Source organism: Salmo trutta, chromosome 3 (genome assembly GCF_901001165.1).
Source record: "Salmo trutta chromosome 3, fSalTru1.1, whole genome shotgun sequence".
Taxonomy (NCBI): domain Eukaryota; kingdom Metazoa; phylum Chordata; class Actinopteri; order Salmoniformes; family Salmonidae; genus Salmo; species Salmo trutta.
This window is the reverse complement of record NC_042959.1, coordinates 624,331-646,379: the sequence shown is the minus strand read 5'-3', so window position 1 is coordinate 646,379 and position 22,049 is coordinate 624,331. Positions and strand designations below refer to the sequence as shown.

General features: G+C 44.8%; 1 protein-coding gene and 1 long non-coding RNA gene across 3 annotated transcripts in view; both read left to right on the top strand.

Moving 5' to 3' along the window:
* Positions 1 to 19,412, top strand: part of LOC115166161 (plastin-3) — a gene marked incomplete in the record, with an annotated part of 57,931 nt that extends 38,519 nt beyond the window's left edge. For both annotated transcript variants that reach the window (XM_029719917.1, XM_029719908.1), the window contains 6 exon segments: positions 11,931 to 12,126; positions 13,948 to 14,026; positions 14,497 to 14,748; positions 15,396 to 15,519; positions 17,486 to 17,610; positions 18,194 to 19,412. In XM_029719917.1, the coding sequence (XP_029575777.1) occupies positions 11,931 to 12,126; positions 13,948 to 14,026; positions 14,497 to 14,748; positions 15,396 to 15,519; positions 17,486 to 17,610; positions 18,194 to 18,326 (909 nt within the window).
* On the top strand, positions 6,213 to 7,275 carry LOC115166171 (uncharacterized). The gene is made up of 2 exons (XR_003870284.1): positions 6,213 to 6,538; positions 6,575 to 7,275. It is a non-coding gene; the product is annotated as an uncharacterized LOC115166171 (long non-coding RNA).
* Positions 19,413 to 22,049: the final 2,637 nt, after the last annotated feature.

Sequence of the window (22,049 nt, the reverse complement as noted above, 5' to 3'; positions counted from 1 at the left end):
ATGTGGAGGCTATAAACCGGGGGTTACCGGTACAGAGTCAATGTGCAGGGGCACTGGTTAGTCGAGGTAATTGAGGTAATATGTACATGTAGGTAGAGTTATTAAAGTGACTATGCATAGATAATAAACAGAGTAGGAGCAGCGTAACATGGGGGGAAGGGGGGCAATGCAAGTAGTCTGGGTAGCCATTTGATTAGATGTTCAGGAGTCTTGTGGCTTGGGGGTAGAAGCTGTTAAGGAGCCTCTTGGACCTAGACTTGGTGCTCCGGTACCGCTTACCGTGCGGTAGCAGAGAGAACAGTCTATGACTAGGGTGGCTGGAGTCTTTGACCATTTTTAGGGCCTTCCTCTGACACCGCCTGGTATAGAGGTCCTGGATAGCAGGGAACTCAGCCCCAGTGATGTAAGATGCTCTCAATGGTGCAGCTGTAGAACTTTTTGAGGACTTGAGGACCACATCTTTTTAGCCTCCTGATGGTGAAGAGGTGTTGTCGTGCCCTCTTCACGACTGTGTGGATGTGTGTGGACCATGATAATTCCTTAGTGATGCAGAGCTATTGCCTGCCGGAGGTAGAGTATCTCATGATAAGCTGTAGACCACACTACCTACCTAGAGAGTTTTCATCGTTATTTTTTTGTAGTTGTTTACATACCACCACAGTCAGAGGCTGGCACTAAGACAGCATTGAATGAGCTGTATTCCGCCATAAGCAAACAAGAAAACGCTCACCCAGAGGAGGCGTTCCTAGTAGCCGGGGACTTAAATGCAGGCAAACTTAAATCCCTTTTACCACATTTCTATCAGCATGTTAAATGTGCAACCAGAGAAACAAACTCTGGACCACCTTTACTCCACACACAGAAACACATACAAAGCTCTCCCTCGCCCTCCATTTGGCAAGTCTGACCATAATTCTATCCTCCTGATTCCTGCTTACAAGCAAAAATTAAAGCAGGAAGCACCAGTGACTCGGTCTATAAAAAAGTGGTCAAATGAAGCAGATGCTAAACTACAGGACTATTTTGCTATCACAGAATGGAACATGTTCCGGGATTCCTCCAATGGCATTGAGGAGTACACCACATCAGTCACTGGCTTCATCAATAAGTGTATCGATGACGTCGTCCCCACAGTGACCGTACGTACATACCCCAACCAGAAGCCATGGATTACAGGCAACATCCTCCCTGAGCTAAAGGCTAGCGCTGCCACTTTCAAGGAGCGGGACTCTAACCCGGAAGCTTATGAGAAATGCCGCTATGCCCTCCGATGAACCATCAAACAGGCAAAGCGTCAATACCGGCCTAAGATCGAATCGTACTACACCGGCTCTAACGCTCGTCGGATGTGGCAGGGCTTGCAAACCATTACAGACTACAAAGGGAAGCACAGCCGAGAGCTACCCAGTGACACGAGCCTACCGGACGAGCTAAACAACTTCTATGCTCGCTTCGTGGCAAATAACACTGAAACATGCATGAGAGCACCAGCTGTTCCGGAAGACTGTGTGATCACACTCTCCGCAGCCGATGTGAGTAAGACCTTTAAACAGGTCAACATTCACAAGGCCGCTGGGCCAGACGGATTACCAGGACGTGTACTGCGAGCATGTGCTGATCAACTGGCAAGTGTCTTCACTGACATTTTCAACCTCCCTGTCCGAGTCTGTAATACCAACATGTTTTAAGCAGACCACCATAGTGCCTGTGCTCAAGAACACTAAGGTAACCTGAAAACACTAAGGCCCTGAAAATGGTCAAAGACTCCAGCCACCCTAGTTATAGACTGTTCTCTCTGCTACCGCACGGCAAGCGGTACCGGAGCGCCAAGTCTAGGTCCAAGAGGCTTCTAAATAGCTTCTACCCCAAAGCCATAAGACTCCTGAACATCTAGTCAAATGGCTACCCAGGCTATTTGCATTGCCACCCCCCTCTCCCCCTCTCCACACCACTGCTACTCTCTGTTGTTATCATCTATGCATAGTCACTTTAATAACTCTACCTACATGTACATATTACCTCAACTAACCGGTGCCCCTGCACATTGACTCTGTATCGGTACCCCCCTGTATATAGTCTCGCTATTGTTATTTTACTGCTGCTATTTAATTACTTGTTAGTTCGACCCGTCTGTAGCCATGAAGTGATTTGAAAGGCTGGTCATCAAATTTATTTATATAGCCCTTCGTACATCAGCTGAAATCTCAAAGTGCTGTACAGAAACCCAGCCTAAAACCCCAAACAGCAAGCAATGCATGTGAAAGAAGCACGGTGGCTAGGAAAAACTCCCTAGGAAAAACTCCCTAGAAAGGCCAAAAACCTAGGAAGAAACCTAGAGAGGAACCAGGCTATGAGGGGTGGCCAGTCCTCTTCTGGCTGTGCTGGGTGGATATTATAACAGAACATGGTCAAGATGTTAAAATGTTCATAAATGACCAGCATGGTCAAATAATAATAATCATAGTAGTTGTCGAGGGTGCAACAAGCACGTCCGGTGAACAGGTCAGGGTTCCGTAGCCGCAGGCAGAACAGTTGAAACTGGAGCAGCAGCATGGCCAGGTGGACTGGGGACAGCAAGGAGTCATCATGCCAGGTAGTCCCGAGGCATGGTCCTAGGGCTCAGGTCCTCCGAGAGAAAGAAAGAAAGAGAGAAAGAGAGAATTAGAGAGAGCATATTTAAATTCACACAGGACACCGGATAAAACAAGAGAATACTCCAGATGTAACAGACTGACCCTAGCCCCCCGACACATAAACTACTGCAGCATAAATACTGGAGGCTGAGACAGGAGGGATCAGAAGACACTGTGGCCCCATCCGATGATACCCCCGGACAGGGCCAAACAGGCAGGATATAACCCCACCCACTTTGCCAAAGCACAGCCCCCACACCACTAGAGGGATGTCTACAACCACCAATTTACCGTCCGAAGACAAGGCCGAGTATAGCCCACAAAAATCTCCGCCATGGCACAACCCAAGGGGGGGCGCCAACCCAGACAGGAAGACCACGTCAGTGACTCAACCCACTCAAGTGACGCACCCCTCCCATGGACGGCATGGAAGAACACCAGTAAGTCAGTGACTCAGCCCCTGTAATAGGGTTAGAGGCAGAGAATCCCAGTGGAAAGAGGGGAACCGGCAAGGCAGAGACAGCAAGGGCGGTTCGTTGCTCCAGCCTTTCCGTTCACCTTCACACTCCTGGGCCAGACTATACTTAATCATAGGACCTACTGAAGAGATAAGTCTTCAGTAAAGACTTAAAGGTTGAGACTGAGTCTGCGTCTCTCACATGGGTAGGCAGACCATTCCATAAAATGGAGCTCTATAGGAGAAAGCCCTACCTCCAGCCGTTTGCTTAGAAATTCTAGGGACAATTAGGAGGCCTGCGTCTTGTGACCGTAGCGTACGTGTAGGTATGTACGGCAGGACCAAATCGGAAAGATAGGTAGGAGCAAGCCCATGTAATGCTTTGTAGGTTAGCAGTAAAACCTTGAAATCAGCCCTTGCCTTAACAGGAAGCCAGTGTAGGGAGGCTAGCATCGACTCACAACACCATTATCCCAGAAACCCTAGACCCACTCCAATTTGCATACTGCCCCAACAGATCTACAGACGATGCAATCTCTATTGCACTCCACACTGCCCTTTCACACCTGGACAAAAGGAACACCTATGTGAGAATGCTATTCATTGACTGCAGTTCAGCGTTCAACACCATAGTGCCCTCAAAGCTCATCACTAAGCTAAGGACCCTGGGATTAAACTCCTCCCTCTGCAACTGGATATTGGACTTCATGACGGGCCACCCCCAGGTGGTAAGGGTAGGTAACAGCACATCCACCACGCTGCTCCTCAACACTGGAGCTCCCCAGGGGTGCGTGCTCAGTCCCCTCCTGTACTCCCTGTTCACTCATAACTGCATGGCCAGGCACAACTCCAACACCATCATTAAGTTTGCCGATGACACAACAGTAGTGGGCCTGATCACCGACAACGATGAGACAGCCTATAGGGAGGAGGTCAGAGACCTGGCCGTGTGGTGCCGGGACAACAACCTCTCCCTCAACGTGATCAAGACAAAGGACATGATTATGGACTACAGGAAAAAGAGGACCTAGCACGCCCCAATTCTCATTGACGGGGGCTGCAGTGGAGCAGGTTGAGAGTTTCATGTTCCTTGGTGTCAAGCCCCCGCACATTGACTCGTTATGCCCCTGTATATTGTCTCGCTATTGTTATTTTACTGCTCTTTAATTACTTGTTACTTTTATTTCATATTATTTCTTATTCTTATCTGTGTTTTTTTCACTGCATTGTTGGTTAGGGGTTCTTACATTTCACTGTAAGGTGAGCGCCATATAACACCTGAATACAACACCTGTTGTATTCAGCATTTCACTGTGAGGTCTACTACACCTGTTGTATTCGGCATTTCACTGTGAGGTCTACTACACCTGTTGTATTCAGCATTTCACTGTGAGGTCTACTACACCTGTTGTATTCAGCATTTCACTGTGAGGTCTACTACACCTGTTGTATTCAGCATTTCACTGTGAGGTCTACTACACCTGTTGTATTCAGCATTTCACTGTGAGGTCTACACCTGTTGTATTTGGCATTTCACTGTAAGGTCTACTACACCTGTTGTATTCAGCATTTCACTGTAAGGTCTACTACACCTGTTGTATTCAGCATTTCACTGTGAGGTCTACTACACCTGTTGTATTCGGCATTTCACTGTAAGGTCTACTACACCTGTTGTATTCAGCATTTCACTGTAAGGTCTACTACACCTGTTGTATTCAGCATTTCACTGTAAGGTCTACTACACCTGTTGTATTCAGCATTTCACTGTAAGGTCTACTACACCTGTTGTATTCAGCATTTCACTGTGAGGTCTACTACACCTGTTGTATTCAGCATTTCACTGTGAGGTCTACTACACCTGTTGTATTCAGCATTTCACTGTGAGGTCTACTACACCTGTTGTATTCAGCATTTCACTGTGAGGTCTACTACACCTGTTGTATTCAGCATTTCACTGTGAGGTCTACTACACCTGTTGTATTCAGCATTTCACTGTGAGGTCTACTACACCTGTTGTATTCAGCATTTCACTGTGAGGTCTACTACACCTGTTGTATTCAGCATTTCACTGTGAGGTCTACTACACCTGTTGTATTCAGCATTTCACTGTGAGGTCTACTACACCTGTTGTATTCAGCATTTCACTGTGAGGTCTACTACACCTGTTGTATTCAGCATTTCACTGTGAGGTCTACACCTGTTGTATTCGGCATTTCACTGTAAGGTCTACTACACCTGTTGTATTCAGAATTTCACTGTAAGGTCTACTACACCTGTTGTATTCAGCATTTCACTGTAAGGTCTACTACACCTGTTGTATTCAGCATTTCACTGTAAGGTCTACTACACCTGTTGTATTCGGCGCATGTGACTAATACGATTTGATTTGACACCAAGGAATTTGAAGCTCTCGACTCCACTACAGCCCTATCGATGTGGATGAGGACGTGCTCTGGGACCTGGCTTCCCACTGACGCCATACATCAAGGCTGTTGGTTATTGTTGATTCAACCTCAGATGAACTCTTACTAGGAACTGGTTTTACGATGGATTCGTTCATTCAACCCCAGGCTGGCAGACTGCTGCGGCTCAGGTTTCTCACCATAGTGTATACACAATGGAATAAACAACGGTATATATGGCGCTCTAAATACATGTGTATTATAATACACTGAGTGGACAAAACATTAAGAACACCTGCTCTTTCTATGACAGACTGACCAGGTGAATCCAGGTGAAAGCTATAATCCCTTATTGATGTCACTTGTTAAATCCACTTCAATCAGTGGAGGAGACAAGTTAAAGAAGGATTTATAAGTCTTAAGACAATTGAGAAATGGATTGTGTACGTGTGTGCCATTCAGAGGGTGAATGGGGTAGGACAAATATTTAAGTGCCTTTGAATGGGGTACGGTAGCAGGTGCCAGGCGCACCGGTTTGTGTCAAGAACTGCAACGCTGCTGGGTTTGTCATACAGTTTCCTGTGTGTATCAAGAATGGTCCACAACCCAAAGGGCATTCAGCCAACTTCGCACAATTGTGGGAAGCATTGGAGTCAACATGGGCCAGCATCCCTGTGAAAGGCTTTCAACACCTTGTAGAGTCCATACCCCAATGAATTGAGGCTGTTCTGAAGGCAAAAGGGGGTGCAACTCAATATTAGGACGGTGTTTTCAAAGTTTTGTACACTCATTTTACAGTGCATGGTATCTATAGGTCTCACCAGGTCTGTGAGTGAGTGCTGTTAACTAACTAACAAAGTCCTGTTGGAATGTTGGATGGTCTATTTCCATGGTGACAGTGATAACCTCTGACCCCTGGTCTCTTATCAGAGCCATCTGATTGGACAATCTCAAGGCTAAATCGCGATGCTGTAAGCTCCGTTCACACCATTGTGATCTTGTTTGTTCAATTTGTGTTGAGCTGAATGAAACCCTGTCTGGACCAGGTCATATAGCCTAGAGGTGAACCCTGACTGGACCAGGTCATATAGCCTAGAGGTGAACCCTGACTGGACCAGGTCATATAGAGGTGATACCTGTCTGGACCAGGTCATATAGAGGTGAACCCTGACTGGACCAGGTCATATAGAGGTGAACCCTGACTGGACCAGGTCATATAGAGGTGAACCCTGACTGGACCAGGTCGTATAGAGGTGAACCCTGACTGGACCAGGTCATATAGCCTAGAGGTGAACCCTGACTGGACCAGGTCATATAGAGGTGAACCCTGACTGGACCAGGTCATATAGAGGTGAACCCTGACTGGACCAGGTCATATAGAGGTGAACCCTGACTGGACCAGGTCATATAGAGGTGAACCCTGTCTGGACCAGGTCATATAGAGGTGAACCCTGACTGGACCAGGTCATATAGAGGTGAACCCTGACTGGACCAGGTCATATGGACCATTAAGATCTGGTGATAGAAATAGAACACGTAGAGCTGTCATGATTCCATGTTCTGCATGACATGCTGTCATTTCCATTCCACATAATCTATGTCTACATCCCAAAATGACACCCTATTCCATAAATAGTGCACTATATAGGGAATAGTAGTGCACTATATAGGGAGCAGAGTCCCATTTGGGAAGTGGGCTGTTTGTGTGAAGGTTCTGTGGGAGGCTCCAGGGGTAGTGGAGCTGTGGAATGAAGGAGGAGGATATGAGCTAGGACTATCAGAATGTAGGAATTTCCCTCAGGATGAAACCATTTCCTCCTGTTCTGTTCAGCCTGCACGCTGTGTGTCATCAAGTCCTTCAGATTCTCTCCCTCAGGGCTACACACACACACACACACACACACACACACACACACACACACACACACACACACACACACACACACACACACAATACACACACAATACACACACAAGACACACACACACATTGTCACAGAATAAGTCGTACTCATCGTTGAAAATGTCATACATGAGAGAGAAGGACCAAGCCGCAGCGGAAGTGTGAATACTCATCTTTAATTACTCAACAAAAGGAGTAAAGCATCCACAGGAAACAATAAACACGACAGCAGCAATAGTGTGCAGGCTAGAAAACGCAGTGCAAAACAATTCCCCACAACCCCAAAGACAAACACACACACCTATATAGGACTTCCAATCAAAGGCAACTATACACACCTGCCTTCAATTGGAAGTCCCAATCATCAACCCAACATGAAACAAACAAACCCCCTGCCACATCCTGACCTAGACTAAACAATACGCCCTCTGCTGGTCAGGACGTGACACACATACACAATACACACACACACACAATATACACACACATACACACAAGACACACACAAACACACACAATACACACACACACACACATACACACAATACACACACACACACACACACACACACACACATACATGTGTGTAGTTGTGCTACATAGGAAAAGCATCTAAATATGAATTACCTGCTGATGGATAAATATAGACTGACCTGCTGATGGATAAATATAGACTGACCTGCTGATGGATAAATATAGACTGACCTGCTGATGGATAAATATAGTCTGACCTGCTGATGGATAAATATAGTCTGACCTGCTGATGGATAAATATAGACTGACCTGCTGATGGATAAATATAGACTGACCTGCTGATGGATATTTATAGTCTGACCTGCTGATGGATAAATATAGTCTGACCTGCTGATGGATAAATATAGACTGACCTGCTGATGGATAAATATAGTCTGACCTGCTGATGGATAAATGTAGACTGACCTGCTGATGGATAAATATAGTCTGACCTGCTGATGGATAAATATAGACTGACCTGCTGATGGATAAATATAGACTGACCTGCTGATGGATAAATATAGACTGACCTGCTGATGGATAAATATAGACTGACCTGCTGATGGATAAATGTAGACTGACCTGCTGATGGATAAATATAGTCTGACCTGCTGATGGATAATATAGACTGACCTGCTGATGGATAAATATAGACTGACCTGCTGATGGATAAATATAGACTGACCTGCTGATGGATAAATATAGACTGACCTGCTGATGGATATTTATAGTCTGACCTGCTGATGGACAATTATAGACTGACCTGCTGATGGATAAATATAGTCTGACCTGCTGATGGATAAATGTAGACTGACCTGCTGATGGATAAATATAGTCTGACCTGCTGATGGATAAATATAGACTGACCTGCTGATGGATAAATATAGACTGACCTGCTGATGGATAAATATAGACTGACCTGCTGATGGATAAATATAGACTGACCTGCTGATGGATATTTATAGTCTGACCTGCTGATGGACATTTATAGACTGACCTGCTAATGGATAAATATCGTCTAACCTGCTGATGGATTAATATCGTCTGACCTGCTGATGGATAGATATAGACTGACCTGCTGATGGATAAATATAGACTGACCTGCTGATGGATAAATATAGACTGACCTGCTGATGGATAAATATAGACTGACCTGCTGATGGATAATATAGACTGACCTGCTGATGGATAAATATAGACTGACCTGCTGATGGATAAATATAGACTGACCTGCTGATGGATAAATATAGACTGACCTGCTGATGGATAATATAGACTGCCCTGCTGATGGATAAATATAGACTGACCTGCTGATGGATAAATATAGTCTGACCTGCTGATGGATAGATATAGACTGACCTGCTGATGGATAGATATAGACTGCCCTGCTGATGGATAAATATAGACTGACCTGCTGATGGATAAATATAGACTGACCTGCTGATGGATAAATATAGACTGACCTGCTCATGGATAAATATAGACTGCCCTGCTGATGGATAAATATAGACTGCCCTGCTGATGGATAAACATAGACTGCCCTGCTGATGGATAAATATAGACTGCCCTGCTGATGGATAAACATAGACTGCCCTGCTGATGGATAAATATAGACTGCCCTGCTGATGGATAATATAGTCTGACCTGCTGATGGATAATATAGACTGACCTGCTGATGGATAAATATAGACTGACCTGCTGATGGATAAATATAGGCACTCATAAAAGTTCCAAAGGAATAAAGACATTTCAAATGTCCAATTTTATTTGTTACATGCGCTGAATAAAACAGTTAGACCTTACTGTGAAATGCTGCTTACAGCCCCTTAACCAACAATGCAGTTCAAGAAATAGATTTAAGAAAATATTTACTAAATAAGCTAAAGTTAAAAAAATGTAATCAAATCCAAAAGTAACACAAGAAAATGACACAACAAGAATGAGGCTATATACAGGGGGTACCGGTACAGAGTCAATGTGGAGGCTATATACAGGGGGTACCGGTACAGAGTCAATGTGGAGGCTATATACAGGGGGTACCGGTACAGAGTCAATGTGGAGGCTATATACAGGGGGTACCGGTACAGAGTCAATGTGGAGGCTATATACAGGGGGTACCGGTACAGAGTCAATGGGGAGGCTATATACAGGGGGTACTGATACAGAGTCAATGTGGAGGTTATATACAGGGGGTACCGGTACAGAGTCAATGTGGAGGCTATATACAGGGGGGGTACCGGTACAGAGTCAATGTGGAGGCTATATACAGGGGGTACCGGTACAGAGTCAATGTGGAGGCTATATACAGGAGGTACCGGTACAGAGTCAATGTGGAGGCTATATACAGGGGGTACTGATACAGAGTCAATGTGGAGGCTATATACAGGGGGTACCGGTACAGAGTCAATGTGGAGGCTATATACAGGGTGTTACGGTACAGAGTCAATGTGGAGGCTATATACAGGGGGTACCGGTACAGAGTCAATGTGGAGGCTACATACAGGGGATACCGGTACAGAGTCAATGTGGAGGCTACATACAGGGGGTACCGGTACAGAGTCAATGTGGAGGCTACATACAGGGGATACCGGTACAGAGTCAATGTGGAGGCTATATACAGGGGGTACCGGTACAGAGTCAATGTGGAGGCTATATACAGGGTGTTACGGTACAGAGTCAATGTGGAGGCTATATACAAAGGGTACCGGTACAGAGTCAATGTGGAGGCTATATACAGGGTGTTACGGTACAGAGTCAATGTGGAGGCTATATACAGGGGGGTACCGGTACAGAGTCAATGTGGAGGCTACATACAGGGGGTACCGGTACAGAGTCAATGTGGAGGCTACATACAGGGGATACCGGTACAGAGTCAATGTGGAGGCTATATACAGGGGGTACCGGTACAGAGTCAATGTGGAGGCTATATACAGGGGGTACAGGTACAGAGTCAATGTGGAGGCTATATACAGGGGGTACCGGTACAGAGTCAATGTGGAGGCTATATACAGGGGGTACCGGTACAGAGTCAATGTGGAGGCTATATACAGGGGGTACCGGTACAGAGTCAATGTGGAGGCTATATACAGGGGGTACCGGTACAGAGTCAATGTGGAGGCTATATACAGGGGGTACCGGTACAGAGTCAATGTGGAGGCTATATACAGGGTGTTACGGTACAGAGTCAATGTGGAGGCTATATACAGGGTGTTACGGTACAGAGTCAATGTGGAGGCTATATACAAGGGGTACCGGTACAGAGTCAATGTGGAGGCTATATACAGGGTGTTACGGTACAGAGTCAATGTGGAGGCTATATACAGGGGGGTACCGGTACAGAGCCAATGTGGAGGCAATATACTGGGGGTACCGGTACAGAGCCAATGTGCTGGGGTACAGGTTAGTCGAGGTAATATGTAAAGTGACTATTTATAGATAATAAACAGAAAGTAGCATCAGTGTTACAATGTTGTAATTATGTGCAAATAGTTAAAGTACAAAAAGTATGGGTTGTATTTACAATGGTGTTTGTTCTTCACTGGTTGCCCTTTTCTTGTGGCAACAGGTCACACATCTTGCTGCTGTGATGGAACACTGTGGTATTTCACCCAGTAGATATGGGAGTTTATCAAAAGTGAATTTGTTTTATAATTCTTTGTGGATCTGTGTAATCTGAGGGAAATATGTGTCTCTAATATGGTCATACATTTGGCAGGAGGTTAGGAAGTGCAGCTCAGTTTCCACCTCATTTTGTGGTCAGTGTTGCACATAGCCTGTCTTCTCTTGAGAGCCAGGTCTGCCTACAACAGCCTTTCTCAATAGCAAGGCTACGCTCACTGAGTCTGTACATAGTCAAAGCTTTCCTTAAGTTTGGGTCAGTCACAGTGGTCAGGTATTCTGCCACTGTGTACTCTCTGTTTAGGGACAAATAGCATTCTAGTTTACTCCGGGTTTTTTTTGTTAAATCTGTGTATATAACTGTCAGCTCTCTCTTTCACTCTCTCTCTCTTCCCCCTGTCCAGGAGAAAGATGACCTGCGTAGGGCAGAGAGTATGCTGGTTCAGGCTGACAGGTTGGGCTGTAGGCAGTTTGTGACCTCTACTGATGTAGTCTGTGGGAACCCCAAACTCAACCTGGCCTTCGTAGCCAACCTGTTTAATAAATACCCATCTCTCACCAAGCCTGAGGGGCAGGACCTGGACTGGGCCAAACTGGAGGGTGGGTACACCTATAATATACTCTAAATGTACCAACAAGTCAATTCCGCTCTGCCCAGAGTACCCCTGAAGCACACGCATGCGTATTTTACTAGTAGGCCTATGGTCTCATGACTCATCCCTAGTACCCCTGTAGATATACCCCCTGTAGATATACCCCCGTACATATACCCCCTTTAGATATACCCCTTTTAGATATACCTAGTACCCCTGTAGATATACCCCCTGTAGATATACACCCTGTAGATATTCCTAGTACCCCTGTAGATATACCCCCTGTAGATATACCCCTGTACATATACCCCCTGTAGATATACCTAGTACCCCTGTAGATATACCCCCTGTAGATATACCCCCTGTAGATATACCCCCTGTAGATATTCCTAGTACCCCTGTAGATATACCCCCTGTAGATATACCTAGTACCCCTGTAGATATACCCCCTGTAGATATACCCCCTGTAGATATACCCCCTGTAGATATACCTAGTAACCCTGTAGATATACCTAGTACCCCTGTAGATATACCCCCTGTAGATATACCTAGTACCCCTGTAGATATACCCCCTGTAGATATACCTAGTACCCCTGTAGATATACCCCCTGTCGATATACTCTCTGTAGATATACCCCCTGTAGATATGCCTAGTACCCCTGTAGATATACCCCCTGTAGATATACCCCCTGTAGATATACCTAGTACCGCTGTAGATATACCCCCTGTAGATATACCCCCTGTAGATATACCCCCTGCAGATATACCCCCTGTAGATATACCCCCTGTAGATATACCTAGTACCCCTGTAGATATACCTAGTACCCCTGTAGATATACCCCCTGCAGATATACCCCCTGTAGATATACCCCCTGTAGATATACCTAGTACCCCTGTAGATATACCCCCTGTAGATATACCCCCTGTAGATATACCCCCTGTAGATATACCTAGTACCCCTGTAGATATACCCCCTGTAGATATACCCCCTGTAGATATACCCCCTGTAGATATACCTAGTACCCCTGTAGATATACCCCCTGTAGATATACCCCCTGTAGATATACCCCCTGTAGATATACCTAGTACCCTTGTAGATATACCCCCTGTAGATATACCCCCTGTACATATACCTAGTACATCTGATATGCTGTATAGAGTATATAAGTAAGTACTCATAAACACACTACTAATTCTGCTCTCTGTATATCTGTGTATAGAACCCCCTGCTGACTCTCAACAGAATTACACACATTTTAAAAGGGGGCTGAACTTCCTTATTTAGCCTTGGTTTCATTCTCCTCATTATGAGAAGCGTCTTTCTTTTTCTCAACGCAGTTCAGCCAAAACCACGGCCCTTTATTCAGAGAGGCATTCTGCAATGCTTTGAGCCCACACACGTCTCCCTCTACTAAACACACACACACACACACACACACACACACACACACACACACACACACACACACACACACACACACACACACACACACACACACACACACACACACACGTCTCCCTCTACTAAACACACACACACACACACACACACACACCACACACACACACACACACACACACACACGCGTCTCCCCCTACTAAACACACACACACACACACACACACACACACACACACACACACACACACACGCGTGCGTCTCCCCCTACTAAACACACACACACACACACACACACACACACACACACACACACACACACACACACACACACACACACACACACACACACACACACACACACACACACACACACACACGTCTCCTCCTACTAAACACACCTAGTGGTAAAACCTCCTGTTTCCTCAGGTGAGACGAGAGAGGAGAGAACCTTCAGGAACTGGATGAATTCTCTGGGAGTCAACCCTCATGTTAACCATATATACGGGTATCTACCTTTACTATTATAATATCAACCCTCATGTTAACCATATATACGGGTATCTACCTTTACTATTATAATATCAACCCTCATGTTAACCATATATACGGGTATCTACCTTTACTATTATAATATCAACCCTCATGTTAACCATATATACGGGTATCTACCTTTACTATTATAATATAATATCAACCCTCATGTTAACCATATATACGGGTATCTACCTTTACTATTATAATATCAACCCTCATGTTAACCATATATACGGGTATCTACCTTTACTATTATAATATCAACCCTCATGTTAACCATATATACGGGTATCTACCTTTACTATTATAATATCAACCCTCATGTTAACCATATATACAGGTTTGATTATTACTTTCTTATTATTAAAGCAATAAAACATGTGGGTATGATTCTGAAAGCAATAATTATATCAACAACATGATTTCCCTCCCTCCTTACAGTGATCTGTTAGATGCTCTGGTCATCCTCCAGCTGTATGAGAGGATTAAGGTTCCAGTGGACTGGGACCACAAAGTGAACCGCCCTCCGTACCCCAAGCTAGGGGCCAACATGAAGAAGCTGGAGAACTGTAACTACGCAGTGGAACTCGGGAAGGCTAAGGCAGGGTTCTCTCTGGTCGGCATCGGAGGACAGGACCTTAACGACGGAAACCCCACCCTCACGCTGGCTCTGGTCTGGCAACTGATGAGGAGGTAGGAGGGAGGGAGGGAGGGGGGGGAGGGGAGGGTAGGGAGGGAGGGAGGGGAGAGGAGGGAGGGAGGGAGGGACCTGACTAATAGATCACCTCCTGATCCTCTATCAGACCTGACTAATAGATCACCTCTTGCTCCTCTATCAGACCTGACTAATAGATCACCTCCTGATCCTCTATCAGACCTGACTAATAGATCACCTCCTCCTGATCCTCTATCAGACCTGACTAATGGATAACCTCCTGATCCTCTATCAGACCAGACTAATAGATCACCTCCTGATCCTCTATCAGACCTGACTAATAGATCACCTCCTGACCCTCTATCAGACCTGACTAATAGATAACCTCCTCCTGATCCTCTATCAGACCTGACTAATAGATCACCTCTGATCCTCTATCAGACCTGACTAATAGATCACCTCCTGATCCTCTATCAGACCTGACTAATAGATCACCTCCTGATCCTCTATCAGACCTGACTAATAGATCACCTCCTCCTGATCCTCTATCAGACCTGACTAATAGATCACCTCTGATCCTCTATCAGACCTGACTAATAGATCACCTCCTGATCCTCTTTCAGACCTGACTAATAGATCACCTCCTGATCCTCTATCAGACCTGACTAATAGATCACCTCCTCAGATACACTCTGAATGTTCTGGAGGACCTTGGACATGGAGAGGCTGCTAACGATGACCTCATCATCAACTGGGTCAACAGAACCCTGACTGGAGCCGGGAAGAGCTCCAAGATCTCCAGCTTCAAGGTGACGAGACCGATGGAGCAGAGTGGCTTTATAGTGTCTGTTCTACTGTGTGATCTGTGATTCACTAGGAACTCTCAGTTACTAAACCGTAGACCCAGTGTTTCTCTATAGCTCTAAACCCAGTGTTTCCCTATAGCTCTAAACCCAGTGTTTCCCTATAGCTCTAAACCCAGTGTTTCTCTATAGCTCTAAACCCAGTGTTTCTCTATAGCTCTAAACCCAGAGCTCTAAACCCAGAGCTCTAAACCCAGTGTTTCTCTACAGCTCTAAACCCAGTGTTTCTCTATAGCTCTAAACCCAGAGCTCTAAATCCAGTGTTTCTCTATAGCTCTAAACCCAGTGTTTCTCTATAGCTCTAAACCCAGAGCTCTAAACCCAGAGTTTCTCTATAGCTCTAAACCCAGAGTTTCTCTATAGCTCTAAACCCAGAGCTCTAAACCCAGTGTTTCTCTATAGCTCTAAACCCAGAGCTCTAAACCCAGTGTTTCCCTATAGCTCTAAACCCAGTGTTTCTCTATAGCTCTAAACCCAGAGTTTCTCTATAGCTCTAAACCCAGAGCTCTAAACCCAGTGTTTCTCTATAGCTCTAAACCCAGAGCTCTAAATCCAGTGTTTCTCTGTAGCTCTAAACCCAGAGCTCTAAACCCAGTGTTTCTCTATAGCATCCAAACCCAGTGTTTCCCTATAGCTCTAAACCCAGTGTTTCTCTGTAGCTCAAACCCAGAGCTCTAAACCCAGTGTTTCTCTGTAGCTCTAAACCCAGAGCTCTAAACCCAGTGTTTCTCTATAGCTCTAAACCCAGTGTTTCTCTGTAGCTCTAAACCCAGAGCTCTAAACCCAGTGGTTCTCTATAGCTCTAAACCCAGAGCTCTAAACCCAGTGTTTCTCTGTAGCTCTAAACCCAGAGCTCTAAACCCAGTGTTTCTCTATAGCTCTAAACCCAGAGCTCTAAACCCAGTGTTTCTCTATAGCTCTAAACCCAGAGCTCTAAACCCAGTGGTTCTCTATAGCTCTAAACCCAGAGCTCTAAACCCAGTGTTTCTCTGTAGCTCTAAACCCAGAGCTCTAAACCCAGTGGTTCTCTATAGCTCTAAACCCAGAGCTCTAAACCCAGACCTCTAAACCCAGTGCTTCTCTATAGCTCTAAACCCAGTGTTTCTCTATAGCTCTAAACCCAGAGCTCTAAACCCAGTGTTTCTCTATAGCTCTAAACCCAGAGCTCTAAACCCAGTGGTTCTCTATAGCTCTAAACCCAGAGCTCTAAACCCAGTGTTTCTCTATAGCTCTAAACCCAGAGCTCTAAACCCAGTGTTTCTCTATAGCTCTAAACCCAGAGCTCTAAACCCAGAGTTTCTCTATAGCTCTAAACCCAGAGCTCTAAACCCAGTGTTTCTCTATAGCTCTAAACCCAGAGCTCTAAACCCAGAGTTTCTCTATAGCTCTAAACCCAGAGTTTCTCTATAGCTCTAAACCCAGAGCTCTAAACCCAGTGTTTCTCTATAGCTCTAAACCCAGTGTTTCTCTATAGCTCTAAACCCAGTGTTTCTCTATAGCTCTAAACCCAGAGCTCTAAACCCAGAGTTTCTCTATAGCTCTAAACCCAGAGCTCTAAATCCAGTGTTTCTCTGTAGCTCTAAACCCAGAGCTCTAAACCCAGTGTTTCTCTATAGCTCTAAACCCAGAGCTCTAAATCCAGTGTTTCTCTATAGCTCTAAACCCAGAGCTCTAAACCCAGTGTTTCTCTATAGCTCTAAACCCAGAGCTCTAAACCCAGAGTTTCTCTATAGCTCTAAACCCAGTGTTTCTCTATAGCTCTAAACTCTGAAAGTAGTGTTTACAGCTCTGTGTGTGTGTGTGTGTGTGTGTGTGTGTGTGTGTGTGTGTGTGTGTGTGTGTGTGTGTGTGTGTGTGTGTGTGTGTGTGTGTGTGTGTGTGTGTCTGTCTCTCTCTCGCTCTCTCTCTCCAGGATCGTGGTATCAGCAGTAGTCTTCCTGTCCTGGACCTGATTGACTCCATCCAGCCACGCAGCGTGAACTATGACCTTGTCAAGACTGGAATGCTCTCCGACGTCGACAGATTGGACAATGCCAAGTCAGTCTGACATACACACACACACGCAGCAGATCCACGTACACACGCACAACATACACACACACGCAATCAGCAGATACACACACACACACACACGCACGCATGTACCACACACACGCTGCAATGTGTAGTTTGGGACACTAGGGTATAGGTCTGGGACACTAGGGTATAGGTTTGGGACACTAGGGTATAGGTTTGGGTCACTAGGGTATAGGTTTGGGACACTAGGGTATAGGTTTGGGACACTAGGGTATAGGTCTGGGACACTAGGGTATAGGTTTGGGACACTAGGGTATAGGTTTGGGACACTAGGGTATAGGTTTGGGACACTAGGGTATAGGTTTGGGACACTAGGGTATAGGTTTGGGACACTAGGGTATAGGTTTGGGACACTAGGGTATAGGTCTGGGACACTAGGGTATAGGTCTGGGACACTAGGGTATAGGTCTGGGACACTAGGGTATAGGTTTGGGACACTAGGATATAGGTTTGGGACACTAGGGTATAGGTCTGAAATTAGTCTGGTACAATACTGTAATAACTAGTGTTATATGGTTTACTGACCTTTAACCTCTGCCCCCAGGTACGCTGTGTCCATGGCGAGGAAGATCGGAGCTCGTGTGTACGCCCTACCAGAGGACCTGGTGGAGGTGAAACCTAAGATGGTGATGACCGTGTTCGCCTGCCTCATGGGACGGGGTATGAAGAGAGAATAGCCCTTCAGCCACACCATCAGCCTGTGCCTCAGCCTCTAGCCTGTTTACTAAAAGGCTTCTGGTTTAAACAATGAAAACAGCCATATTATATTAGATACATATTGAATGAATGACAGTGGCCATATTGCTACACAGCTGATTGGATTACTCTGTATATCTGCCTTTAACTTAAGACACTGTGTCACACTGTATGTGATAGAGAGACAGAGAGAGAGAGACTGAGAGAGAGAGAAATTGAGAGAGAGAAATTGAGAGAGAAATTGAGAGAAAGAGAGAGAGAGAAATTGAGAGAAAGAGAGAGATAGAGAGAGAGAGAGAGAGAGACAGAGAGAGAGAAATTTAGAGAGAGAGGTTGAGAGAGAGATTGGGAGAGTTTCTTTGATTCAGAGCTTTTTCATCTGATGGCCTTAAGGTTCAGTAGTAAACGGGTCCCAATGTCCCTAGTTTAGATTATTGACCAAATTACAGAAAACATACCTACACAATAGACATTCCATGTTATTCGTATGTTTGACTGGTATATATATTATTCCATGTTATTAGTATGTTTGACTGGTATATATATTATTCCATGTTATTAGTATGTTTGACTGGTATATATATTATTCCATGTTATTAGTATGTTTGACTGGTATATATATTATTCCATGTTATTCGTATGTTTTACATGTTATTCCATGTTATTCATATGTTTGACTGGTATATATATTATTCCATGTTATTCATATGTTTTACTGGTATATATGGTATTATTAGTATGTTTGACTGGTATATATGGTATTCCATGTTATTAGTATGTTTGACTGGTATATATAGCCATGCCTTTAACAGAAAGGTAGCCAATCAACTATGCATAAACAATCTTTTTTTGTTGTTGAAATAATGTAGTCGTTGAAAAGCAGAGCTATAAATGTCCCCTGACCAGTTAGTGTTGTGTAATGGAACCTGATAAGACAATACTATTGTTGCTGTAGTGAGAAAGGATTTGGGGAGAGAAACTGGAAGAAGCCTGTCTGTGTCACAGAGTCCTGTCTATACAGACACCATGCTGTTTCTGAACAGATTAAATACAACTCTTCATCTCTACATGCTTCTAGTTCCTTTCGTGTTTGTTTCAGATGGAGTATGGCAGGCGTAGTGTGTGTGGATGTTTGAGTGTTGAGTTGAGCGTCCACGTGGTACGAGTGGACGTGTGTTTTGTTTTCTTTGGTGTGAACTCTGATTGCTCAACTAAAAGGCATAGTGGAGAGATAGTTACTGGAAGAGCAGTGTGTATGTGTGTTTATCAGCAAGATGTAAAGGTAACTATCGAAATAAAGGAAACACTTGAAGGATACAAAATATACTGAAAGCAGGTGCTTCCACACAGGTGTGGTTCCTGAGTTAATTAAGCAATTAACATCCCATCATGCTTATGGTCATGTATAAAAATACCCAGTTGCCCATAATTATTTTGGCAGAAATTATTATGAACAACCAATGAAAATGGAGAGGAGGCGGGAGGACTGAGAGCAGGCAGGGGAGTAGTTGTCTGACAGGATGAGAAAGTGATGGAAGAAAAGGAAGAACAATATTCTGCAGGAACGAGCAGCAAATAACAAAATAAGGTAAATTAAAAATAGCAAGTTCTTCATTCTGCACATTAATGTTCCTGTTTCCAGCTAGTCTAAATTCAATACTCAATGTGATGCAAGCGAAAGCTAAAATGTGCTTTTCGAGCTAATGGTAGCTAGCCAACAGTTTATCCTTTGTTACCAAGTTAGCTTGCTAGTAACAATTTAATCCTGCAGGCTAACTAGCCAGCTAAATAAACTCAGCAAAAAAAGAAACGTCCTCACTGTCAACTGCGTTTATTTTCAGCAAACTTAACGTTCATATTTGTATGAACATAACAAGATTCAACAACTGAGACATAAACTGAACAAGTTCCACAGACATGTGACTAACAGAAATGGAACAATGTGTCCCTGAACAAAGGGGGGGGGGTCAAAATCAAAAGTAACAGTCAGTATCTGGTGTGGCCACCAGCTGCATTAAGTACTGCTGTGCATGTCCTCATGGACTGCACCAGATTTGCCAGTTCTTGCTGTGAGATGTTACCCCACTCTTTCACCAAGGCACCTGCAAGTTCCCGGACATTTCTGGGGGGAATGGCCGTAGTCCTCACTCTCCAATCCAACAGGTCCCAGACGTGCTCAATGGGATTGAGATCCGGGCTCTTCATTGACCATGGCAGAACACTGACATTCCTGTCTTGTAGGAAATCACACACAGAACGAGCAGTATGGCTGGTGGCATTGTCATGCTGGAGGGTCATGTCAGGATGAGCCTGTAGGAAGGGTACCACATGAGGGAGGGGGATGTCTTCCCTGTAACGCACAGCGTTGAGATTGCCTGTAATGACAACAAGCTCAGTCCAATGATGCTGTGACACACCGCCCCAGACCATGACGGACCCTCCACCTCCAAATCGATCCCGCTCCAGAGTACAGGCCTCGGTGTAACGCTCATTCCTTTGACGATAAACGCGAATCTGACCATCACCCCTGGTGAGACAAAACCGTGACTCGTCAGTGAAGAGCACTTTTTGCCAGTCCTGTCTGATCCAGCAACGTTGGGTTTGTGCCCATAGGCGACGTTGTTGCCGGAGATGTCTGGTGAGGACCTGCCTTACAACAGGCCTACAAGCCCTCAGTCCAGCCTCTCTCAGCCTATTGCGGACAGTCTGAGCACTGATGGAGGGATTGTGCGTTCCTGGTGTAACTCGGGCAGTTGTTGTTGCCATCCTGTATCTGTCCCGCAGGTGTGATGTTCGGATGTACCGATCCTGTGCAGGTGTTGTTACACGTGATCTCCCACTGCGAGGACGATCAGCTGTCTGTCCTGTCTCCCTGTAGCGCTGTCTTATGCGTCTCACAGTGCGGACATTGCAATGTAATGCCTTGGCCACATCTGCAGTCCTCATGCCTCCTTGCAGCATGCCTAAGGCACGTTCACGCAGATGAGCAGGGACCCTGGGCATCTTTATTTTCGTGTTTTTCAGTCAGTAGAAAGGCCTCTTTAGTGTCCTATGTTTTCATAACTGTGACCTTAATTGTCTACCGTCTGTAAGCTGTTAGTGTCTTAACGACCGTTCCACAGGTGCATGTTCATTAAATGTTTATGGTTCATTGAACAGCATGGGGAAACAGTGTTTAAACCCTTTACAATGAAGATCTGTGAAGTTATTTGGATTTTTACGAATTATCTTTGAAAGACAGGGTCCTAAAAAAAGGGACGTTTCATTTTTTGCTGTGTTTACATTAGCTGCAGTGAAATGTCTCCACACATCAGATAGTGCCCGTGACATTTTCCTGTAAAGATTAGAAGAAAAAAAATTGTTAAAAAACCCAAATACAATTCCATGTACAGATAAATAGTTAAGCAGTTAGATTAAGCAACTCCATTGTAAGATAAATGTTTTAAAATGAAACGCATGGAAACAGGTGAATTAACACTCCTCAGTTAGCACGCTCAAGCAAGCTAAAACACATTTTGCTGTAGGCTACTATTTACTAGTTGCAAAATATAATGTATGTCATATAAAATATATTCACCTTTGCAGTGAAATGTCTCCACACATTCGACAAGATTTAAATGCTCACCTTTGATCACCACGCTGGAGAAGTGGATAAATCCTGGTTTCAACTGTACCAGGCAGATGGCAGACAGCTTGTGGGCGAG